Here is a 20317-nt window from a genome sequence, read left to right on the forward strand (position 1 = left end):
CAATGGTCAACGACCAACCATAGCCAAGGGCTGACCTCGTCGGATTCGGGCGAGGTAGAGCTCGCAAATCCCGATGAGGCTTGAGCCTCAAGCAAGCTCAATCCTTGCTGGATTTGGCGAGGCGGAGCCTCACCCGAGGTCGGCCCTTGCAAGCCCTTTCCTGTGGCTAGCCGTTGTTGAGGCCCGGGGATTGGTGGAGGAAGAAAGAAAAAGAAAAAGAAAGAATAATAATAATAATATTAAAAAATCAAATTTTTTTAAAAAAAATTGTAAATATTGTCACAAGTACAATAGGTTTAGAACCTTTTTGGTAATTTCCTTGTATTTGAGCATACTTTAATGTTGATTGAATATGAATGAGTATTGGTTGTGTATAATTTTATGTGATTTGTTGGGAATACGATTTCTTATTGAGTTGTGTGTGATTTAGAAACGAACTGGACGTGAACCGATGAACTTGTGTTGACGTTGTCCAATTAGATGAAGAGTGATTCTCAAGGCTAAAGAGAGAACTTGGACAAGGAACGACTCTACACAAACATTTAGAATGGAGAATTACCAAAAGAGTTATAAACTTATTGCAATTGTGCCAATTGAGTCCTAAACCTTTTGTATATGTGTCAATTCAGTCCATCGGGCCAATTTTGGCCAACCCGCCCCTAGCGAAGCTCAACCTCGCCGTTGTTGGGCAAGGGCAAGCTTGCCCAGCCACTGGTAAGGTGAGACGCCGGCAAATCTGACGAGAGCGAGCCTTGCCAGTGGTTGGGCGAGGTCAACCTCGCCCGCCCCTAGCGAGGCTCAACCTCGCTCGCCTTGCCAGGGGCAGACAAGGTCAACCTCGCCCAGCCACTGGCAAGGTGAGCCTATCTGGCCAGAGGAAGAAGGAAAAAATAGGAGAAAGAAAAGAAAAAAAAGGAAAAAGCAAAAATGATTAAAATTTTTGAAAAATATTAAAGTATTATTTAAAATTTTCGACGTTAGTATCGGCCACATCACGTTAGCCCCGATCGTGCTACGTCAGCGCCGGTTGGCCAGAATTGGCCGAATGAACTGAATTGACACAAATACAAAAGGTTTTGGACTGAATTGACATAATTATAATAGATTTAACATTTTTTTGGTAATTTTCCCACATTCAGGATGGTGATGCTAACAAGAATCTAGTGGTTCTGTCATCGCGATTGGCATATGTCTAGTATTACCCAAGGTGCAGCTGATATCGATGTGCGCATTATGCAAAGATGGGCGTTTTTGCGATATCAAAATATAAGAATGTGTGAATCACTCAAGAACATAATCACTTCATATCATGGTACTTATACCTATCAGATTTTGTGTACCATGATTGATTGTGCATGTTCATGTTAACACATGACCGATTGGTAGTTAAGGTCGTGGATTGTTTGCGCGGTCTAGGTAAAGCTTCTTTTTTTTTTTTGTTCGAATCTAGGATAAGCTAACTCAGTATGAGATGGACCATTAAACCTGATCACAAGCCGAGCAACTCTCTGGCCCCCCTCTCTCTCTCTCTCCACGAATCAAATAAAATCCAGTCGAACATCTCAAGCCCAAACGATTTAATTGCAACTACTCAATCCAACCACGATACCTAACATAAAGAGACAAACCACATGCAATCCACGACCCCCAGTACTTATCTCACACATTCACACTCACTACTACCACATCATCACTCTATACCAAGAAAAAAGTCTAAAAACAAGAGGGTTATTCTAGTCCAGTCCAGGGTATAATCATATGATTAAACATCTAAAGAGCTTAATCATCTGCTAATTACAATCAAACCCCAAGATTCCACCCAACACATCAAGAAGCTGCAGATGTGCGGTGAGCTGAGGGTAATGGCCATCAGCTTCGATCATCTCGACCGTCGATTTCCCCTGGATTTTGTCGTGCATGTAATGGGCAACCGAGTTCGGCACGACGACGTCGTTCGTGGTCTGAATTATGGTGCACGGAGTCGTCACTCTCTCGAGGACCTCTCTGTGGTCGCATAGGAAAACCGTCCTGGCTAAGGGAAGCGCGACTTCGGGCCTCATTCTTCTCAAGCACTTCGTGAGCATCTCGATCGAGAGGGCATCGCACGGGCCCACCACCAGGGGAGCGAAGTTGGTCGCCCATCCGTGGTAGTCGGACTCTATGCTCGATATGATCTGATTGATCTGCGTGGTCCCGAACCCGCCCTCGTAGCCGTCCGTGTTTAAGTACCTACAGAGGTAACGAAAGTAAGACACGGCAAGAAAATGCTCTGAGTGCAACATGTTGGGTTAGAAGATGCAAATGGCTTTTTTTTAGTTTAACTTTTAGACTAACAAAAAGGGGATTAGTGTCATTAGCAGCTGTCCAAAACTATAGATAGCTCCAACTCCATTGAAATTAAAATAGGGAAAAAGATGAGGTGAAGGTGTTATTATTATTATTTCATAATCCAATTAGTTTCGGATAATTACAAAGTGAAGAGGACAAAAAAACATGATAAAAATAAAATAAAACGAGATGAATACGACGGAAAATCGAGAATCATCGAAGGATTCTTTCGTGTCCACTCATCTCACTCGCGATGGGTCCTCAACATTAAAGTCCACCAAACAGCAGCTTTATGAATTTATTACTTGGGACAGGGAAAATCAAGTACGAAAAGCCTTTATGGTTGATAGATAGCTTTCCACTTCCGTTTTGTTGAAGGTCAGTTCATTCACATCATTCAAGGAGCAATATAAATGTTTAGGGTGTGTTTTATTAGAAATTAAAAGAATAAAAGTAAAAATCGATTATCCGACACAAACCAAACTGAACCGAAATGGTAAGTTTTGAACCGAAATAGTAAGTTTTGTTATAATGAAACTAATTATCTTACGGACTCAACAATCTCGCAATTAATAGTGATATTTTCTTTAATTCGGGCTACACATCGTTTAAGTACCAAATCAAAATATAACTTTGAAAATCCCTTTATCTAAGCCTCTAGAAATATCTAAGAAACACAATGACCGATTTCCCTAGAGATTTAGAAAAATAGGAAAAGAATTAGACTCCATAATCACGAGAAAATAGGTTTTGTTATCCATCAAAGCCTTCAATCACAATTTCCATGAACCATAAATGTTCTTAAGGAAGCATATAATGAATCAACGAGTACTTAATTTTTTTTGGTCAGAAACGAGTACTTAACTAACAAGCTCTTTTTTGTTCTTTGTTGTAGCGGTGAGGTGATGTTCGGGCAACAGTACACCACCATATGTTATCTAAAAACAAAGGTCGGATGTTATTCAAAACAAATCCAAGTGATGGGAATCAGTAGCAAACCGAAGTTCATCGAACCGCACACGCTCTACGTTTAACACTCCCTTATTGGCAAGAAGGGCGACAAAAATGTTTCAATCTAGCAATATGCATAAAACACTTGATGATCCTAACTAAGATTATGTTTCGCTTAATTCATACTTTTTTTGTGCGTAAACCATGCTAGAACTTTGTCATGGTGAAAAGAGAGAGTACTTTGGAACCATCAAGCTTCCTCCTCCACAAGCTTATTATAAACAAATTTAGATAATTAAACTTCACTACTAAGAATTAACAACTAAAGGGACAAAAGTAGTGAGTTATTTCAGACTTTAGTCGGCTTCTTCTATCATGCATCATGGATTCATTAATTAATAGAGAACCAAAACAATACTTATAAGGAGAGGTGAAAGTCATTGTTTTATATCATAAACTTTTAGCATATAATAAAGATGTTGTTTTGATTTTTTTTAACATAATCAAAATAAACTGAGCAAGAATAATTGCTAGCTCCTATTTATCATTTAGAATTAACATTATGAAATATGTAGCTTACCTAGGAGAGGCACCAAGGAGTATGAGGCGCTTGAAGAGGTCAGGCCTCTTCACGGAGGCAATGCAACCGATCATGCCGGACATGGAGTGGCCGACAAAAACCGTGGACTCGAGGTCGAGCTCGTCGAGGAGGGCAATCAGATCACAGGCAAAACCTTCATAGGTCGAGTGCTTCACCGGGTCAAACAGGCCTTCCTGCTCCTTGACAGCTCCCGAGAAGCCCCAGTCGAAGACAAGGACCCTGAAATGCTGGGACAAGAGAGGGAGGATCTTGTTCCACACAGTCTGGTCTAATCCGAAACCGTGAGCGAGGACCATAGTCTCGGCGCCGGAGCCGGCGAGCTTCGCGTTCAGCGGGGTCGAGAGGCCCTTCTCTAGCATCACCATTTTTTTTGTTGGAAGAAGAAGAAGAACGAGGACAAGAAGCTAGAGAGAGGGAGAGAGGGACCAGTGATGGTGTGCAGGGGAAATCATGTGGTTAGGGCACTATTTATAGGAAAAAGAGAGAGAAAAATTTATTACAATAATTGAGCATGACTATTTACCGTTCAAACGATAAAGTCTAGGTTCAAGGAGCCTTACCCGATATAAGTAAATACGCTCATTCGCGTGTTTTATGAGGTTTAGTTGAGTTGAAAAGTTTGCAAATTTCGTTTGAAAAAGATAGGAGGTTGTTTAAAAGATAAGAGATTTAGCGGTTAATTTATATGTAAAGATATTTTAAAAAAACGGTTAATACCACGAAAAATCTCAAATTGGTACACTTGTAATAAATTTACCTCAAACTAATTTTTTGACCACGAAAAATCTCAAACTGGTACACCCGTGACAAATTTGCCTCAAACTAATTTTTTGATCACCAAAAACCCCAAATTGGTACATTTATGACAAATTTATCTTCCATTAAATTGAATTAATATCACGAAAAATCATAAACTAGTACATCTGTGACAAACGAAAATTAAAACCCCAAACCGGTACACCTGTCAACTGTCACGTGTCATCAAACTCAAAAATTTAATGGTAAAATTTAATAGCAACTAACGGTGGGTAAAATTGTTACAGATATACCAGTTTTGGATTTTTTGTGGTCAAAAAATTAGTTTGAAGTAAATTTGTCACAAATGAACCAGTTTGGGATTTTTCGTGATATTAACCAAAAAAAAAATAGTGTCATATTTTTCTTCAATTTCTTTCTTGATTGAGCCTTTTTTTTTGTGCCAGAAAAACATCATTTGTTGCTTCACCAACAAAAAATGCATGAGAGTACACTCGAGGTGGAAACAAGGATGACAAACGCCCAATTTTTTTTTGGTTAGATTAATTACCCAATTCAAAGGGACAAACTTTTTCCCCCCAGGTGAGTAGTAACCCAATCAGCAATCCACTATTAATTTTAGTAGAGTTAATTTTATTAAATATCTCATATGAGTGAAGTTCACAACCTGCAATCCACTCATCAAATATATAATGAGGAGAAAACAGCCTTAAAATATATGAAGACTATCGTATTGAATTGTAAAGTAACTTTTTTTTTGAGGTCGAAATCATAAAGTAACTTCGACAAGCTTTAATAGCTCACTTTCACAAATATTTATTTAAAGTTCGTAATGTTATTTGATAAATGAATCTAATGAGATTTATACTCGTGTCATTACTCTCATCATAATTGTAGAATTTTATTATTTATACGTATATTAGAAATACATAATGAATTGTAAAAGATAGATGTTGAGAAAGGGAAAGAAGGGAAAGCTACATCCATTTGAGTAGAAACTTCCACGGGATATCTGTTTCCACATGTCCTTTTTGAAATTTAAAGAAAGGATAATCGAGCACTTTCTAGTGGTAAGTCAGTCCAATGCATCTACTTTTTGCATTTAAAAAGCCAATGAAGTTGGTCTTTCTTAGCATTCTTACTTTTGGTAATTAATGAGGAGTAAAAATTCAAGCCCCAATCCTCGAGGAATTCTTAAAAAGCTTCCAATCTTCCATTAACTCGTTGATTAAAGAAATGGTTAAAATCACAAAAAAATTCAAATTGATACATCTGTGATAAATTTATTTCAAATTAATTTTTTAACTATAAAAAATTCCAAACTAATATGCTTGTGACAAATTTACCCCAAACTAAAATTTTGACTACCAAAAACCCCAAACTTGTACATTTGTGATAAATTTATTGTCTATTAGTTTTCGTTAAATTAGATTAATACCACGAAAAATCACAAATTGGTACATATGTGGCAAACGAAGGGTAAAACCCCAGACTAGTACAGCCGTCAATTACCACATGTCATCCAACTCAACAATTTGACGATAAAATTTAACGAAAATTAACAGAGAGTGAATTTGTCACAAGTGTATCAGTTTGAGGTTTTTCGTGGTATTAACCCTAAAAGAAAAGCATTCTTACTTTTTGATGTTCGAAATGATAATTTTATTTAATATTTAGCATTAAAATTTGTTAATGTATATAATAGAATTAAAAGGCACTTCCAAATTGGTGGACCTCAATTTTTTCTGAAGTTTTTTCCTTCATTTTTTTCTAGTAACATTTGGTGATATACTAAATCAGATGAATTTTGTGAGACCCACTTTTCAATTATGGTCATGTAATAAGGAGAAGCACCTTTTTTATGGTGATAATTATGTGAAGATACCAATTGGAAATGGCCCTTTTCAATTGTTTAAAGGTATAATCATCGCGTGGTATTAAATTAAATATGTAAAAAAAAAGAGGAGAAAATCTCGCCGCCAAGCATGCATGCATGCAAGTGATTAGCGGGCGCTGAACGATGCTAAAAGGAAGACAACCACGATTCATTGCCAACGGTTGGGATCATTTAGTGAGGTTGACTTTAAGTGGCCAAATCGAGGTCCACAAATTAGTATGCTCTATGTCATCCACATAAAGATAGATTGTGTTGAATTATTGGTGTGGTGGCTATTAATTTCTTGAACTCAATGACAAAAAAACAGAATACGATATAATGCTCTGAGAGAGCTTGTTAAGTACATCATTCAAGATAAAACTCCCATTTATTTATATGTATAATGATAAGGACATGAGCCCTAAGTAAAACCCGCTATTCATGATTTTCTCTAATAAGCTTTGAAGTTAGATGAGATGCGAGACAAAGCCTGAGTGGGGTAGTCCAATCACATATCGGTCGCATTTCGAGCGTACATTCGAACTTATATCTTATGCCTCGTCCAAACAAGAATGCCCGTTTCTTAGTCACTAAGCCAACCTCATATGATTTAGCGTGCCATTAATTAGGCAAGAAGCAGAACATGCTTCAATTGGCAAAAGTGTCAAAAAAGTCCTAAACCTTTTGCATTTGTGCCAATTTAGTCCTAAACCTTTTTTTGGTACCAATTCAGTCCTAAACCTTTTACATTTGTGTCAATTCAGTCCTAAACCTTTTGCATTGGTGCCAATTGAGTTCTAAATCTTTATTTGGTGCCAATTGAGTCCTAAACTTTTTGCATTTGTGCCAATTCAGGCCTAAACCTTTTGTATTTGTGCCAATTCAGTCTTAAACCTTTTTTAGCTAAATTAATCGGAAGGACTGAATTGGCACTAATACAAATGGTTTAGGACTGAATTGGCACCAATGCAAAAGGATTAGGACTGAATTAACACAAATACAAAAGGTTTAGAACTGAATTGGCACAAATACAAAAGGTTTAGGGTAATTGGCACAAAAAAAAATTTAGGACTCAATTGGCATCAATGCAAAAGGATTAGGACTGAATTGGCACCAAAAAATATTTAGGACTAAATTGGCATCAATGCAAAAGGTTTAGGACTTTTTTGACACTTTTCCCTGCTTCAATCCTTATGCAACAAGTGATTATCAACCCATGATTCAAGCTCTTCATTCAGAAAAAACAAATGCATGTTAATCATATGGCTAATCTCTCTCTCTCTCTCTCTCTCTCTCTCTCTCTCTCTCTTCCGGATGGAGCAAGAAATTACACCTAGAGTGAAAACATAAAAAATTGATAACCGGCTGGATTAATCTAAGACAACTAATAATCATTCGTGGAATCACACATGCATGAAACCTCGTTGTTCCCGTCAAGCTCTTCATTCAGAAAAAACAAATGCATGTTAATCATATGGCTAATCTCTCTCTCTCTCTCTCTCTCTCTCTCTCTCTCTCTCTCTCTTCCGGATGGAGCAAGGAATTACACATAGAGTGAAAACATAAAAAATTGATAACCGGCTGGATTAATCTAAGACAACTAATAATCATTCGTGGAATCACACATGCATGAAACCTCGTTGTTCCCGTCAAGAACGCTATTGGGTTTGTGTCAAATATAATGCTCAAAAGATTTTTGGATTTGGAATCGCCTAATTGAACATATTGTCTTGATCGATTCTTGTTTAAAAGAACCAACGATCAACATCTGGCTCAACAATAATTGTCATTAATTTTTGTGGGAATCGGCTCCACATGACATGGTTTTTTGTCGAGAACTTTTTCTTCGTGTCTTGCCGAAGCAAGGCAGTATGGGGAAGACCCAGATGCCAATGTCGGACGGCAAGAACTTGAAAGAATAGAGAAGAATCATAAATAAATAAAAAAAGAATGAAAGAAAGAAATCTAATTATCCATGGCTGATTACAACAAAGAAATCTTTCCAAGATATTATCGACATTTGACATTTGTACGGTAGTTACTTCTTTTGTTGTCTTGTTGGAGTGTCCGACGTATTGACTACAATTTAACTCCCATCGGATATGACGATCCTTCCATCTTGATCGTATTGAGTAAACTCAGAATTGTGCGACTTTGTGACTCTCTAAAAGCAACCTCATGACGGCGATGAGGGTCGAACTCGGGGACCTCTCACTCGTTGAGGTGAAATGGCCCGAGTGCCCAACTATTCGTACCAACCCAAGAGCAATTTGTTGCAGTAATCACTCATTCATGCTCGACAAATGAAAACACTTCTTGTGATCTAAAAAGGCACCCATACTAATAAGTTGACACTATACACGGAAAATTGCATTTCGTCGTTAGAAAGAACATGAAGCAAAGAATTTGACTAAATTCATTAAAACCCAATTAACAAAACAATTCAATTAAGCCAAGTGATACATTGTTATCACTGGTCAAATATAAACTACTCATGATCTCCTGCATTAAATAACTTACCGATTTAGTAGATTAATATATTGATACCTAGCATCGATCTAGAAATTAAATTAAAGGGAAAATGACATGGATGATCCTTGAAATTTAATCTGATGTGCAATGTGGTCCATAAACTTTTCATTTATGCAATGTGGTCCCCGAATTTTTCATTTGTTAAACGTGATCCTTGAACTTTTGGTACATATTCAGTTTAGTCCCTAGGCTATATGAAAATATTTAATGTTATCCCTGATCATGAATTAATAGAATGACAATATTGAATATTTTCATATAATTTACGGACTACATTGAACATGTATAAAAAATCTAGAGACCATATTGGATAAATTAAAAGTTTAGGAATCACATTGCACATACCACACTGGGTTAAATTTCAAGAACCACATTGAAAATATCAAAACTGAATGGATTACGTTGCACGTTGAGATAAACTTCAGACATCGCCCGTGCCATTATTCCTAAATTAAAAAAAAGGAGAAGAAACGGTCACGATGACTCAGGGATTCGAAGACACAAAAGGTCCATTTTGTCCTTTTGCGAAGCGTCGTGACATTTAAAGCCGGCTTTTAAAGATACGTCCAAGATCTGCCTTTTTCGGTTTACTAATAAATAAATAAAATAAATGGGCTGGCTGAGGTGGGTGGGGGTGGGGCCCCACCACGTTCATCCCCCTAAGTCGTGATTATTATAAAAAAAATATATATGTAAAAATTACGTCATCCATACGCAACTGCCAGAAAAAGCATGTATTAACATAAATAGATAACGACGTACGTACCAAATACCAACTTAATCAAAAAAGACACCAAGTTAATTTCAACTTGCAAAATAATTATATTATGCGGAAATTAGAATATTCATACAAGGAAAAGGACGCTATCGAGATCAACACGGACCTTGTCTTCTAAAAGGGAATATTCAGGCCACGGTGATTGTCTTTTTATTGGAACATATATTACAAATTTGTTTCATAACTTATCCATCTCAATATGGAAATTTTGGATTTCTACGAAATACATAATGCCCTCGTTTTGCACGAAAGTGATTTATGCAGAGCAAAATTTCTGCCTCATCAGCAGTTTTCCTGTCTGTCAGATTAAATGAAGGGCAAAAAGCCACCAAAAATCCTAAACTATGTGCACTGTCACACTATTACCCTAAAATTTTTTCCGTGATAGAAAATCTCATACTTGTAACTATGCGACACATTTATTTTCCGTCAAAGTTCTATTAATGAAAACCGGGAAAAATTTACCTGCGTGGACGCTGCAAAGCAAACAATGTTGACATGGTGCCCCGTGTGACTTAAATGAAATAAAAACCACATTTTTTGTTTAAAAATCATCTAACGGTACATTGACGGAGGGTAAATGTGTCACATAGGTACAAGTTTTGGGTTTTCTATGTCAAAAGAAAAGGTTTAAGGTAAATATGTTGCAGTGGGAGTATTTAGGGTTTTTATGTCACAAAAAAAGAGTTTGAAGTAAATTTGTCACAGTGGGTATAGTTTGGGATTTTTTGTGGCTTTTTATCGATGAAGAAAGAAAAAAAAACGAGTCAACTTGGACCCATCACAAAAGGGTTAAATATAGGACGTAATTCACTTCCTAACCATGTTAAAAAAATGACATGACCAAAATCCTTTTAAGACTTCGAGTAATTATTGGAGAATACAGCTTGATTTAGGTTTATTATGTTGTTTAATCCTTGCGAATTAGTGTCGTAGTCGTATTTAGCCCTATTAAACGTACGCCGACTACTTAGTGATGCAACTTGAATAATTTTAAAATTTATGGATGGCAACTATCATGATGTTGGGTGCATTTTTTAATCGCTAGTACTTGCATATCAAGCATATATATACTGTTATTAATTTTTATAAGCACATAAACCGTTAGTATTCTTATGTGTGTACATTAATAAGGAAAAATCCGTGACACAGCAAAGCATGGTTATGTATGTCATTCAAGGTGCCCTAAGCTACGACCTCATCAATGCAACTAAAAAGGTCTAAAGACGGGAAGTATGTATTTTACGCGACAGTCACATCGGGTCATGTGACGGTGGTGATGTAGTGTAACCGGCAAATCATCTTTATTCGTGTATTATAAATCCCACCATTAATCTTGTGTTTTGTATCTAACTTTTGATTAGTTGGTTACAACACATGTCACTATTATACGATATAACTCTTCCACAGGGAAAATTACTAAAAAAGTTACAATCCTATTGTACGGATGCCAATTCAATTCTAAATTTTTAAATCTGATTAATTTAGTCCTAAACATTTTAACAATTTGTCAATGTAGTCATTCCAACCAAAATTGGCCGAAAATCGTTAACATGGACGTTGGTCGTCCTACGTCACATGGCTGGTGCTGACGTGGACAATTTTTGTAATTTTTTGAAAATTTTCTGAACTTTTTTTATTTGTTATTTTCTTTGTCGAACCATAATTTTCTCACGAATTTGTTAAATTTCAATATGCAACAACAATCTATTGTATCTTGATAGTGATTGAGTACTGGTGCACAAGGTTAGTACTCTTGGAAAGTTAGGAAGATGAGTGTAAGAAAACACCCTGAATAAAGTTCAAGGTTTTAGCAAGGCAATGTTAAGGTAATAATTTAGAAACATCACCTGTATGAATATAAGAAGCGGTGCCGCTTCTAACAAAAGTCGGACGAACTTTTGTGAATGTTCATAAGTGCTGGAGGAAGCACTAGGCCATAAACGTGCTAAGGCATAGGAAATTTCCAATTGAATGCTTGTAAATTTATATGAGTGATAATTTGATTAACGAATGACATCATGGTTCAAACTTTCATGTACCACTAATTTTGTTAATAGAATTATTTGCACTAACCGAATGTTCAAATCTTAACAGTTACCTTCTTGAATGTACGAATTTATGTAAATTAATACATATAACAAATAGAGTAGAAAATTGTTGAAAGAATTTGTTACCATGAAAAGAGTTGATTGTTGAATATAAAAAGAAGTGATTGTCGACATAAAGAGAAGTAATGATTGATCATGGAAAGTGGTGATGGTAAGGATCCCAAGAGATGTGTCGATTGGTAGCGTGTAAATATGACAAAATCATAAATTGTTCGTTACAACTGTTCATAACAATAAAACACCATCTCTTATTCACAACATTTGCTCTACCTCTCTCTTCACATACAAATTTGATAACACATTCAAAGTGAAATTCCTAAATAAATTGAGTAATTGCTTAACTCATTTTTCTGTAACTTTGGTGTACATCCCGGTGGTATATTTACATATAAACCCGGCAACAACAATAGTGGGGGCAAATAATACCTTAAGACAGTGATCGTCATCACTCATCAAAGCATCAAAGAAATATAAATTACTCCTCTCTCTTCATCAGCAACCCAATCTCCCTAACATCTACACAGTTTCTCAAATTAAAAAGCTCAATCTATATCCATTCATCCCTCGCATGTTCAAAGGAGTAAAAATCACTCCAACCTTTCGGCCTCTCACAACTCCGAACTTATATCATTCACGAGAGGAGAGATTTACAAAAAAAGTGTTAAACCTACTGCAATTTTATCAATTCAGTCTTAAGCCTTTTTTTTTTCAATTAAGTTTTAAACCTTTTGTATTTATATCAATTGAGCCTATCCGATCAATTTTGACCGAAAATCATTGACATAGACGTCAGCCGTCCTACGTGGGGCGATCGGCATTAACGTAAATATTTTTAAATATATGTATACCACTCGGTTTGGCCCATCTCTCTCATGAAAGTTTACAATAGATTTATGATTTTTTTTTCAATAATTTTTCCTTCACGTGAGAAGATGGGCCCAACTAAGTGATGTACAGATAAAGATAGAAATCTTTTGCACGATCCGGGGGTGACCTCACTTTTATACTTCTGCTCTCGTGACAAACGCTGTCCTCTCCTTTTGGGCTTTCGCCCTCGTTTTTCAAACCTCGCCTTTTGGTTCATTTGGACCGTAGCCAAGCCGAGGGGGATAAGCACACCTTTTTGGTCTTCAAATCATGCAGTAGACCAGTCAAGCGTGACAATGAACGGTGTGATTAGAATGTTTCCGAAATCATAATTTGGCCCCAACCATTTCTTTTCTTCGCCGTTCTCGCTTTTCGCATCTCCGATGAGATTTTGTTGAGCTTTAAAGAAGCCATTCATTTATGGCCAAAGAGCGAGGGAGAGAGATAAGCCATTCGTCGATAAAATGATATACTTAACCTTTACTCTCCGTCAATTTTCCCGTCAAAGGAGGTCGAAAGAGAAAGTACGGACAGTGCAAAATCGTCCGAGAGGTTTTTATGTGCTCCCAGTTACAGTGACCCTATTAACTGAAGTTACGGAAACTAATTTAAGAGTGGAGACGACGTGTTTCGCAATTTGAAAAGCAAGCTACATGGAAATTGGTTATGGAGCGAACACAGAAGCGCACCTAAATTTGTTCATCGAGGACCATACAGCTATCTACCAATCCTAAATGGCGCCTTCGCATCTCGTGCTTCACAACACTTCAAAAGAGAGAAAAGAGTGATGATTTGATCCCGTAACGATGAATTATCGTTATAACTTCGCATCTTTTTAAGAATTCCACGGGTATATTCTCACACCTTTGTGATATACTTCATGTCCCTATCCTAATAACACTACAAAATTCTCGAACACGTCAATAATTTCGATTCCAAATTTGATAAATCGAAGTGATCGTCGCGACAAGCTTAGTCAAACACGAATGTTATCATCCAAGGAACGCATGAATCTCCTTCGCCAACATATTCATATTATGTTCGGTAAAAAGGTAAGAGTGGCCCCGTGTCCAGAAGAGGGGGACCACCAACGACAATGTCGCGCGTGACATCAATGACCAGAGAAAAAAGCTGTGATTTGGAACTTTGTGGAAAGCAAGAATGCTGTAGACCGGTCGTTTTCCGGCGCTATCCCGTTTGGTAAATATTTGTAAATTTAGCTCCGTTCATTTGGCGAAAAATATTCTCCGGAAAATATTTTCCGAGTTTTCCGATGTTCGGGGCGGAAACGTTTTTCGTGGGAAAATATTTTCCTTCCCCTCACAAAATAGCCTAAGTCATGGAAAATGACTTCCGCTTCTTCAAAGCGGAAATCATTTTCCGGAGCTTCTTCTTCTTTTCTTCTTCTTCACTAAGGTCACGGTGCCTGCCGCCGCCGCCCGCCGCGCCCGTCGCCGCCGCTGCCGCCGCGCCCGCCGCCGCGGTCGCGTCCGCCCGTGTCGCCGCCGCCCCGGCGAAAAATATTTTCCGAAACTTTTTCATATTGATCACGAACACCGGAAAATTATGTTAGGAAAACATTTTCCAGGAAAATGACTTTCGGGAAAATATTTTTCAAAGGAGAATATTTTCCGCCAAACAAACGGAGCCTTAAAGATAATCAAGTCGTTCTTAGACAAATTCACCTGCTGGGCCCCACTGAATTAGAAAGAGGAAATGTGGTGGGAATTTTAAATAGTTTCAATTACTCCTCTTTTGGGTCTCCTATGAATCTTCGGTATTCGGGTGTTCGACTAATAAGTGACCTCACCACAGAAGAGGAGCAGAAACTCAAATAGGTAAGGATGTGCAAAATGGACTGCTCAAATCGGGAACCGCCCGAACCAGACCGAACGGACTAATTTCATCCGGTTCCCGGGAGTGTCAATCCGGTTTCCGATTCCTAAAAGTGAAATCGGTGTTTGAGCGGTCCGGTTCTCGATTCCAAGGAGGAATCGGATCGAATCGAACCGGACCGACCAGATCGGACCGACTACATATATATATTTTTTATTTCTTTAAAAAAAATTAATTAAATATGAACTAAATCCTAAGTGAACTTCTTTGACATAAATTCATTAATTAGTAAAATGTAAATGAAACCCTATATGACCGGTTACATCGGACCGAACCACCAGTCCTAGGACCAACCGGTCTAGTCCCCGGAACCAGTCCTCCTAGTCAGGTTTCTGGTTCCACCTTGGAACCGAACCGGATCGAGAACTGATCATACCTACCTACAGATGCCTCCACGACATGTTCGTTTGATATACACTGACGGCAACCTCCACGAATACGTTCATTGCCCTCTGAATTCTTACATCCTGGGGATCTTGAGATTCGGCGAGACCCTGGATGAAGGGGACTTGCTTAGGTCCTACATTAATTAATATGAATTGGAAAGAGGAAACAAGGAGGCAAATGTCAAATAATTTCAATTACTCCTTTTTTGTGGTTTGACATTAGGTTAAATCCATCTTTGGACAAAAAGGAAAAAGGAAAATCAGCCCACCTTCCATTGTTATAGTATCACAGACGCGAGATTCGACTCCCACGCTCTACGAAGAGGTAGAGTAAAAAGTCCAAGAGAGAGATATGAGAGTTAGAGATAGAATATATAAAAAAAAGATTTATAATTCCAGTTGAAATATGCAATTGCCCGAAACTCAATTTTAGCTGGGGTTAGATGTGTCCTTTTGATCCCGAGTCAAGAGAAACGGACGTCTCGGATCCTGCATAGTACTTTTGATCGACACAAACGACACGTCGTCGTCGAATCAAAGAGGTTAACTTAATCTGATACAGAGAATCGATCCGGCCAAAAGGGACGGGAATATCGGCAAAAGGACACTATAAGTGCCATAACTTGTGTACGGAGATCACTTTGATGCCATAACTTTTTTCGGATCACTTTGGTGCCAAGTCGGAGGAAAACGATCACTTAAGTGTCATAAGTTTTTTGGATCACTTCGGTGTTAAAATTTTTGAAAAACGATCACTTAAGTGCTAAAATTTTTTAAAAACGATCATTTAAATGCTAAAATTTTTGAAAACGATCACTTAAGTACCAATCTCCGCGAGCCACGTCGCCCAAATTAATAAAAAAATGCCACGTCGGATTTCCGCGAAAAATTGTGTACTGGCACTAGAGTTGGCACTTAAGTGATCGTTTTTCAAAAATTTTAGCACTAAAGTGGACCCAAAAAAACTTATGGCACCAAAGTGAGCGCCGACACAAGTTATAGCACTTGTAGTGTTCTTTTGCCAGGAATATCCAATGAACGTGCCATGACTAGCGGACCTAAACCATAACAAGGTCAATTTGATGTCACGCTGGTCTCAGCAATTAGGTCACCTATTTGTTCAATGTTGTCAGCCATATAGATTTTGGTTGGAATTTGTTCTATGATCGCAGCGAAGGCAGGCTATTATATTTTCGCGTGCTTGACAACGGATCCAATTTTGTGCTCGAAATGACATTTTACGGTCCATAGAGTAATTGCTCGTAAAAAAATCATTACAAATGTTTTGAAATCACAAATTACATGCATACATACATATTTATTTCAGTGGTTAATGAAAAGGAATATGATCATGTACAAATACCAATACTTTCATTGTTACGACTCAGTCCAACGAAAGCGGAGAGTGGTTGCCAGGACTAGAGGGCCTGGATGATAAGCGACTCCCGGCAGGCTTCTAAGATGGCAAATGGGGCAAGAATGAACCAAACTGTGCACCGAACAGGAGAGAGCGATTTCGAGACATATATGTGAAAATTGAAATTAACTCACAGAGACACCATTTGACGTAACGACAATACTTAACAATTAAGCATGCTCAGGTGGGAGCACTTTTAGGATGAGTGACCTTCTGGGAAGGTGCCACCTGTACGCCAAAGGATAAAATCGTGAGGCTCAATATGGAACGAGCTATAGCGAATAATGCCTCAACGAGTTAAATTCAGGGTGACGCAATACGTAGGAACTTATTTTCCCAGGAATAATTTAATAAAAATAATAGATTCTTACCGGTCAACGTGGAAAGATTTTCTAAACACGTGAAAGAAACTACTAGTTTCTCTCATGGGTTCAACTTACTACACTGTGGATGTCACTATCTATGTGGGGAAGTTGCTTACTACAAGTCACGTTCAAAAATTTGTAAGTCAAAAGTCACATCTAACATGGACATTTACTTACAAAATGGAAAGGTCCTTTTTGTGAAGAAAATGTCGACTAACACAATTCTAACATGGACATTTTACTAACTGTGGAGAAAAAATCGCTCTAAAGCCAGAGGTCAATGGATTTCCAGCTCAGAAATCGGAAGTCATTTATTCAAATCCCATTAATCGCGTGCACATTGCTCTAAATCGGCACCACATGCACGGTCCAAAAAGGTCTAGACATAACCGATTCATAAATCTGATATTTTCATTTCATGTTAGTATCGAAAGTAGACAATTACCTTAACCACACTACACGAGTGTACTAGTTGAAAAGAGTTCAATTAGTAAAGGTTATAGGAATGGTACGATCCTCGAACGCGTCAATGAAACATTTTTCAAGATGTTATTTGCCAAATTGTCAATTGCTAGCGACAAGTATTGAGTCGAGGTGGAAATTGTCTCGCTTGTTTTCTGGATGGGTTGAATGAATGGAGAGACACGAGGCGAAGATTATATCACCTACGTCTTTGAATATTTATGGCTCGTTTTTTCCAACAAAAACTGGGACAGAAGACTTGATTTTCGAATTTTCTATCAATTATTTGTGAAGTTCTCGAGAAATTTGTTCTGTAACCTAGAGATTGCGTTTTGTCCCTTTTGACTGGCTTGAGATTCATTAAGCAAGACCCAACAAATCTAATTCGAGTAGCCATATTTCAAAATTATCCTTATTCTCATAAAAGATATAAATGTATTATTTACATTTACTTTGTACTAGAGGATCCATCAATTGAAAATTTTTAACAGGAGAAAAATCATACAGAATGGATCGAGATTTCGTGTGTATTATTATACGAGCCGAGGTTTTGTGCAATTTAGAAATTGCACTTGGTTGTGAATGCAGTCGAAAAGCATATGAAGGATTTCGATGCTCGAATTCAGGAACATGATCGACCATTACAAATCCATTCCGATTCTATGTATAGTGAAAGGACAGTGATCACTAAAAAGGCGGGCCGGATCCAATGGATTAGTTAAGAGTCAAATGTAGGGATTGTCTTCTTTTTTTCTTTTTGGTTGTAAACGTGTTTTTCATTCCATGCATCTCTTTATGAGGCAAGCTAGCAACTTTGCCGGGACGGGTGATCTTTCATTTTCTCTTCATAATGAGTGTAGGTCATATCGAACGAATTCTGTTCGATGTTATGATTTCGAGTCCTTGTTGAACAATAAGCATTTGGCAATTTAATGCCAAATAAGGGGTCGCAGCACAGGAATTGCATAGAGGTCTAAGGTCCATCATGGCTGCTCTGCAGGTCTGCTCAGTTTAAAGGACGGTTCCTACCTAAATTTTTCAATAAATAAATGAATAAATATACAGATGGAACACTAACTTACAACAATAGAATTTTCAACGATTAATTCCACTTCTTGGAAGTAGATACATTCTTCTCTTTTCATTTATCGCTCCAAGCCTTTTTTTTTATTATTTTTTATACTATTTGGGGATATGAACTTACCGACCCGACTATCTTTTACCACGAAAGACTCAAGCATGAAAAAATATAATCGAGAGGCAAATAGAGGCATAAAAAGATTTGAACGGAGGGATTCATGTTTTAATATCACGAAAGAACGTCCAACCTATTGAAAACCTTATAGATAAACGACGTCGGATACATTAATATCATAATATCTAACCTAAAAACTCGAGTTAATAAGTGGAAGGAGACCGCATAAAACTAAAAAGCATATAAATTTCATAGACAGATGATGTGGGATGTTTTAATAACCCTTCTCTCGTGCAAGCCGGATCAGGAAGGACGTGTGAAATTTGACGACGAACGACGGGCCTTGCATGTGAAATAAACCGGAGCGGAACCCAGTTGTACGCCATGAAATATTTTATACGATTACTGCTAAATGTTTTAAAAGATCTGTATGTAGACGTGATTTTAATATTTAAATATAATAACCTCGACCTGAGCTGCATGGCGGCGCCAATATAATATAGTCAAGGGAGGAAAATGTCGAGTGAGATAATCTTGATCACTCGTTTTTGGCTTTCTATTTTCTTATTAAGATTAGAAATAGAAGTCATGGTGGTCCAACAAAACAAATAATTCAATGTCATAAATGCTAATATATGTGGTCAAAATCCGGAGTATTTTTCCACGTGCCTGTGTAGACTATTCTCGTGACCAATTACAATAAATAATGTCTAGCGTCAATGATTTTTCCAATGTGATGAAATTTTTTTATTTTAAATATATATACTAAGTTAGTTTTATTAAAAAAACTTCCGAAATAATGATTTTCTTTTCCAAATAAATACGGTACGAGCAAGAGACGAATCGTGATCAGTTGCTTCTCCCAGATGAATGTTCCCGCGAAGTCAGATTCACATCAACTCATCGACTGATTTTCATTTCTTTTTTCTCTTTTGCACAAGAGTCCAATTTTGTGATTTGATTGAGCTTCTCTAATTTCCCAGTCTGCCATAATTTAAATTGTAATGGATACATAATAGTCGTTAAAGAAGTGACAAGACTGAAAATGATAACGATACAAAACGTCTCCGATCTTTTTCGATTTATGCGGTATCGAATTTCGGGACTTTTTCTTATGCAATTGGGTCCTTGAATTTATATGTTCGTATCGTTCCTTCTTAAGAAAATCCAATGAAAATGGCGACGTGCCTGTTAAGTGCCGCAGCTGCCTCCCATGTGACGTCAATGCGGCATCCACACGATTGTCAAAAACTTAGAAAAATTACAAAAATTGTAAACCCGAGGGAGGAGGGGGGGGATGTGTGTCAAATTAGAAGAGATTGTGTGTCAACCATGGTATCATTTATAAAAGAAATTTGTGTCTTTTTTCATCCTCACCGATGATAAACCATGAGGTTGTTGAAGAAAAATGACTTGCGGGCTTGTCAAAGTGATGATGACGAAAATCAGCACGCGCCAAGGCAATATGTAGTTCACATGATTGGAGCGCAACCGTGATCACTTCATTGGAATCAACTTGTGAGCTTGCCAAAGAGATTATGACGAAAATCGACACGCACCGCGGCGATATGTATTTCATACAATTGGAGAGAACCGTGATCGCTTCATTAGAATCGATATGCGGGCTTGTCAATGAGATGATGACGAGAATCAACAGTCGCTGAGGCGATATGTAGTTCAAACGATTGGGAGAGCAACTGTGATCGCTTCATTCGACATGTCTTAAACAATGCTCATACGAAGTTAGCGCAAGTCTCATTCCTCGTCTCCTCAGCTTCTTGAACACCAAATGAATA

The 20317-nt window shown here is 37.6% G+C and overlaps 1 protein-coding gene across 1 annotated transcript; it reads right to left on the reverse strand.

Moving 5' to 3' along the window:
• Positions 1 to 1556: 1556 nt before the first annotated feature.
• Positions 1557 to 4311, reverse strand: LOC115670935 (probable esterase KAI2). Its single transcript, XM_030592343.2, has 2 exons — positions 3860 to 4311; positions 1557 to 2229 (listed from the first exon to the last, which is right to left on the reverse strand). The coding sequence occupies exons 1-2, from the start codon at positions 4243 to 4245 to the stop codon at positions 1791 to 1793; spliced, it is 825 nt and encodes a 274-aa protein (XP_030448203.1). The 5' UTR covers positions 4246 to 4311; the 3' UTR covers positions 1557 to 1790.
• Between the last annotated feature and the right edge of the window lie 16006 nt (positions 4312 to 20317).

This window comes from Syzygium oleosum, unplaced genomic scaffold (assembly GCF_021117445.2).
Source record: "Syzygium oleosum isolate NSW1041296 unplaced genomic scaffold, Sole_v2.1 Sole_v2.41, whole genome shotgun sequence".
NCBI lineage: Eukaryota > Viridiplantae > Streptophyta > Magnoliopsida > Myrtales > Myrtaceae > Syzygium > Syzygium oleosum.